This window comes from Styela clava, chromosome 10 (assembly GCF_964204865.1).
Source record: "Styela clava chromosome 10, kaStyClav1.hap1.2, whole genome shotgun sequence".
NCBI classification, from domain to species: domain Eukaryota; kingdom Metazoa; phylum Chordata; class Ascidiacea; order Stolidobranchia; family Styelidae; genus Styela; species Styela clava.
Window position 1 is genome coordinate 8719692 of NC_135259.1, and position 6544 is coordinate 8726235.

The following is a 6544-nucleotide window of genomic DNA, read 5'->3' on the forward strand; positions in this document are numbered from 1 at the left end:
TGATTAGATGAAAGTATCCAACTCATCTAAAGAGAACACAACGCACTTTTATATGATGACTACATGATTCTGGGTGTAAGTAATCAAAACCGACTTTTGGGTTACATTGCGCAATTCAACTATAACCCCCAATTATAATTGGATTAATGAGTTACAATGTAAAAACAGCAATTTGCCCTACTAATTTACTAATATATATATAATATGCAAATATGTTTATCTTCAGTATCGACCCAGATGAGATCGGTTTTGCCGAAAGATTGACCTAAAATATCTAAACTGATTAATTTGGCAGTTTGGCAGGAAATGAGAATCTTATCTATTAGATCAGAATTTCCATTAACGTTGGATTAATTGTAATAATCGATGGAAATTTGTAAGAAATAAAAGGCTTCATGAAAAAGTTTCCAAACCAAATAACGACGTTAATGCAATTCTGTTGTGTTTTATGTTTGTTTTATGAGGTTTGTGAGCGGTTTACAAACGTTTTCCAAAGAACATGAGGCGTAAACAATCTAGAATAGATGACTTGGTTGGTACTATCACAATGTCACTGTATAAGTTGAGAAAATCCATTTTGAGTATTCCTGACCGCAATGAGTTTTCAAAATGGATGGAAATGCATCATCCAATATAGCAGTATAGAAATGAAAAGAATGTGGAGTTTAGAAAAGAAGGATGATAATGAATTCATCGTTCTTCTGAAGTTATCATTTTCGCGCTTGGTTTTTCGAAATGAACTTGATGTCACGATCATGAGAATTAAGTAGCAACTTTTCACGGCATGATAGAAATTTTTTTTTTTTATCACTTAAAATATAAATAATAAAGTGTTGCATTTCACCATGTTAGGCGTTTCTTTAATGCTTTGAATTCACCTGACATAACTTTATACAAATGCCTCAATTACATAAAACTTTCGTGTATCCATGGTGTTCCAATCTATAACTTATGGTGTATTTCGTGACTTGGTCTAAGGCCGATAATGACAATGGCCGAATCACTGACATTTATCACTAACATTTAATTGAAATTGGAACCTGTGCGTGACCGCACACGACAAGCGCGAGAGGCGAAAAAAGTGGTGGAAAAGCACGCCGAAGAATCGAGTGAGCGAGTAAACATAAATTTTGTTTGTCTGTGGCAACCCAAGCGCCAGATTTAATCACTATATTTAGCCCACAGCCGTAGTTGTCCGTATCAGCGTTGAAGGCAACTATGAATGTAGATCATTTTTATGCATATAACTGTAACTAGTGGCGTGGAACAGAAGTTCAGGGTTTTAATCACTGAGGTGTATCTTCGGCTCCAAGTTATCTGCTCTGGCAGCTGCATTACTCTGAATGCGGAAAGTATACTTTCGCGAGAGGTGAGAATATTTTGAAAGGACATTCCTAGTTTTGTCAATTTTTCCGCTTCAGCAACGCCGTCGTTCTTGGTTATTTGGAAAATTTCATAGAGCATAGAGCGCTTGCCAAGTATATTCCATTTATATCTTAAAATGGAAGCAAAACTATATCAAAAACAACACGCCGTCACGAAATTTGAGGAAGGCATATTCAAGAATCCAGAAATTATAAGAGAATATATAATGAATTACCTGATTCAACTTGACCCACGCCGAAAACATATTGAACGTTACGATTTAATGTTAGACGCGGGGTGTGGAAATGGTTGTCAAATCGCCATGTTTGCCAAACATTTTATTGAAATAGTCGGTTTCGACATTAGTAAAGAACAAATAAATATGGCAAGTAAGAAAAATGTTTATGACAACATACAATATATAGTTGGAGATGAAAGCAAAATGCCAGCTTTGGACAATACTGTAGACCTGGTAACTTGCTCATTTGCGATTCAATACATGGATGTGGACAAATTCGTTTCAGAATGTAAAAGAGTTATGAAATGGACGGGTTGCGCAATACTTTATGGCTATGACATCGCAGATATTGTCTTAGCACCAAGTGGGGTCCATCAGTCCGATTCTGGAATGCTCGCGTTCTGCCAATATATCAAGATGTCAGACGATTGGTTCAAAATTCACGCTCCGGGACAATATGAACTTTCTTTACGGTTCACAAACGTTTACAAAAAATTATCAGGAGTACAAAAATTTAGAAATGACGGCTTGGTTGGTACTGTCACATTATCCTTGGAAGAATTGCGAAAATACTTCATTGCTATTCCGGAACACAACGAGTTTTTAAATTGGATGAAAATACATCATATATCGGATCCTTTGGATGATGCCATAAAACAAATGAAGAAAATGTGGAGATTGGAAAACCATGCCGATCGCGACATTAGCGTAATCCTGAAATTATCATTCTTTGTACTCTGTTTCAGCAAGAACGACAATTTAACAGAATAAATTTATAAATTTGGATGATATAAGTTATACTTTGTGTACACTAGAACAAAGATGAAATCGTTTTCATAATAATGCTTTTCAAATGAAAATTTAGAAGCTGGTGGAAAACGAATCAAAATAAAGATATCTGAATCATAAATGGCACTTTTTCATTATTGAAAATCATATATAATTAAGCTGCATAACAATCTTTTAAGACAGCCGTGCAAAATATTTTTACAATTTTGCTTTGGTTCAATACAATAGATATAATTAAGATAAATATTTTATTCGGAACAAAATGGTCATTGCCATAAAAAGTACAGTATTATGAATCCCACCAGCATATAGTAGATGTTCACCGAGATAGATAATATCAAGTAATTTGGAATAAATTCTATTATTCACGCAATTGTTATCTTGAGAAAAAAATATAATGATTTTGTCTTTATCTAACCAACTTTCTTATAATTGTACATAGTTTCTGAATTCAACACATTATCTAGTTGCTTGGCCAAATCCATTACCATTATATTTCCGGCTAACTATTATCTTTTATGCCTTTTTATCAACAATTTCAATTCTTTTACATGTGGCAAATGCTATGGCAAATATCCTTCACTCTTTATATCTGGGATACATAGGTAAAATTAACCAAGCAATGTTTCGTTGTCAAACTTTTCCAAATTCTCCTTGCTAAAAAGCAGATATATAACGGTGGGAAATTATTAAATAAAATTTTGCATTACATAAAATTAATTTTTTATGCGTATGAATTTTCGACTTCTTTTTAATTAAACTGGATTTTGCATATGAAAGCAAGCAAGTTTCGCACAAAACATGAAATAATAATGTGTTGTAAGAACACCTATTTTCGTTTGCACACTCAATTGTGATTATAAATGGGAAGTGATTTTGTGATTTTAACACATATATGTCATTGAGTTATAAAAATAGGTTTGTAAGGGATTTTTCAGGTTTCAGGTAGAACTACATTCATAATATGAGTTATGTTTTCAGACAAATAAGAAATTCATTTAGCATTTGGTCCATATGAGAAGTGAAGATAGATTGATAGATGGAGAGGGAGGAGATAGCTTCTTGTTCCAAATTAAAGCCAATTGAGTGCGTCGTAAGTGGATTAGGATTTTGCTTGCGACAGAATTGGAAATCTTGGGACTTCTGAAACTTTTCATGAAAACATTTTTTCTCCCCGTTTAAACGTGCTAGAATTACCAATCAAGTATCCCGGAAATGGATTTTAGGTCTCTTTCCGCGTGAGGTTGTTATAGAGCAGGGGTCACCAAACTTTTTTGACCGCGGGCTTGGTATGACTCAAACTGGGTTGAAACGGGCCGGATAAATTTTTTTTGTCAATGCAATAAAATAAATTCACAAAAGTTGGGAAATTCATCCAATTTATTTAACAATATATATATATATTTTTTTTTTCACGATTGTGCGTATCTACATTTCTGAAGACTTGAATATTTAATTTTATCTATATCGCAGAATATAGATCAAAAACATCCTAGGAAAACAAATATACAAGATTTCTATATCTAGACGACTATCCTGAGTTTAGCTGTTATCAAAACGTTGCTGTCATGAATTAGGAATGTTACAAAATCGGCTATTTCGCGCCAAAATAATGTACGCTTCACGTCTGCTAAGTACTGTTACGCCGTGTTGGAATACGGCTACTGCTAAAAACGACTACGGACTGCCTGCTGTAGCTTGGAATTCCATGAAATTTTGACATAATTTAGATAAAATAAACAACATATCTGGTATTTGATTTTTTTCATTAGCGCATACATTTCTCAGCTTTCGACGCTTTTGAAAATTCGCAAAGTCGCAAAAACGAAGTATTGTTTACAACCACGACTGGAAATCTGTCAGGATGACAAAAGTTATCTGAGCTGAGATGCGAAGAGGCTCTTTATTACGTCACGTTTTTTTGCATCTTGCTGATTGGTCAATATTACGAAATAAACAAGGAAGACGATGCTCGGGGAAATCTTCCTAGGAAAAAAATTTAGCCATTTTTGCGTGTTATTGCGGGCCGGATAAAATGACGCCGCGGGCCGGATCCGGCCCGCGGGTCGTAGTTTGGTGACCCCTGCTATAGAGCGATGATTGCTTTCCTCTCTACCGAGGTGGCTGTTGAAACAAAATTCAAAATAATGTTGTTGGAGAATTTCAATCAACGTCAGCCATAGTAAACAGAATAAAGATATAAATTCTTGTCTATTATCGTGTATAGAACTTTACATCCCCTTTCCAACGAAATAAGACTGACAATCTGAATCCAAACTAGACACGAGTTATCGATCGCAAAGTTTTTAATTTTTATTCCTTGATTTGAGGTCATTATTGAAAATCTATACAGAATTGAGCTGCATAACAACCTTTTAATGTATCTCTTACCAAGCCACCAGAAGAGGGAAAACTTACTTACATTCTTCCTCACTTATTCTCTTACCTATTTCCTTACTTATTTCCTTCCTTCCTTACTTGCTTACCTTCGTACTTCCTTACCTCCCTACATCCGTACTTTCGTAATTACGCACTTGCGTACTTACTTACGTATGTACTTACTTACTAGTATAAAAATTCCTTATAATTGTACATAGTTTCTGTATTCTCCAAATTCTTTTCCAAATTCTCCTTGCAAAAAAGCAGAATTTTAAAGGTGGAAAATTAATAAAAAAATTTTGCATTAAATAAAATTTAATTTTTAGGCGTATGAATTTTCGACTTCTTTTTAAACTGGATTCTGATTCCTGTTTCAAATTAAAGCCAAGTGTGTGCGTCGTAATTGGATCAGGATTTTGCGAGAGGATTGAAAATTTGGGGACTTTTCATAAAAACATTTTTCTACCCGTTTAAACGTGCTAGAATTACCAATCAAGTATCCCTGAAATGGATTTTAGGTCTTTTTCCGCGTGAGGTTGCTAAAAAGCGATGATTGCTTTTCTTTCTGCCGAGGTGGATGTTGAAACAGAATTTAAAAAATGTTGTTGGAGAATTTTAATTAACGTCAGCCATAGTAAACAGAATATAGATATTATTACTACTTGTCTATTATTATGGATAGAGCTTTACATCCCCCTTTCCAGCGAAATAAGACTGACTATCTGAATTCAAATCAGAACTCAAGTCGTTCAGTAGTGAACATAGCTAGATTTCCACTTTGATGTGACGCCATATGTTTTCTGCTATTTATGCCAAAAACACTATTAATCTATCACTAATTAAAACGTTACTTCAGTCTCTGTATGTAACTTCATTCAAAAGAGTAATAACTCGCTATCTTTCTATTGTAGTGGGCAGAAAATAAAAATTTGGTAAAAATATTTGGAGCAAATTATTTTTATTCGGCATCACTATAATATACAAATATGTGATAGAAACGATTTGTTTAGTTTCCTAAATTGTCCTTTTAAAAGCCGTTAGTGACATTTAAAGTAACATGAAATATATCGACCTCAAAAGATGCTAAGACTGTTGGCACGCCGGGTTTCCCCCAGATCTATGACGTCATAAACGTATTCTCGACTTTTATTGTGTCTTGTGAATGACTAAATAAACCCAGGGGTCGCCACAATGTCTCCATACTTCAGGTCTTGCCCAGTAGGACGATTTACAATATCTGATTACGTCGTACAACTTTCGAACCATACGTAAATACTTAAATTCCAAACCCACAAAAAACTTTTTTCTAATTCTGTTTCATTTTTTCCGCATCCTTCGTCAGCAAGTACAACAAACTCTAAACGTGAAAAACGTCGAGGTAAGCGCGTATTTTCCTTAGCGTTTATTTTAAATCTTATCTTTCAGACAATCTATAGAGCACTGGTTTTCAACTAATGGGCCACGGCTCACTGCCGGGTCACAAAAAAAAGTTTCAGGTCGGCCACAAACTTAATGACCTATTGAAGACTACAATAGTTATTGATAAATTTAGTTTCATTTGTGTCACCGTATGTAAATTTTGATTGCAGCAGAGTGGAAATTTACATTCTAAATATCATCGTGAAAGTGTCTATATTGCGGAAGGAACTATTCGCTTTTCTCGTAGTTTTACTCTGGCGGATGAAATTCAATAGGCCATGGAATTTTTGTGCAATAAAAATAAGGCACGACGGAAAAAAGGTCGAAAACCACTGATCTAGCCAACATTTTAAA

The 6544-nt window shown here is 34.5% G+C and overlaps 1 protein-coding gene across 1 annotated transcript; it reads left to right on the top strand.

Moving 5' to 3' along the window:
• Nucleotides 1-1501: 1501 nt before the first annotated feature.
• On the top strand, nt 1502-2374 carry LOC144428244 (uncharacterized). Its single transcript, XM_078117202.1, has one exon. The coding sequence runs from the start codon at nt 1502-1504 to the stop codon at nt 2372-2374; it is 873 nt and encodes a 290-aa protein (XP_077973328.1).
• The last annotated feature ends 4170 nt before the right edge of the window (nt 2375-6544 follow it).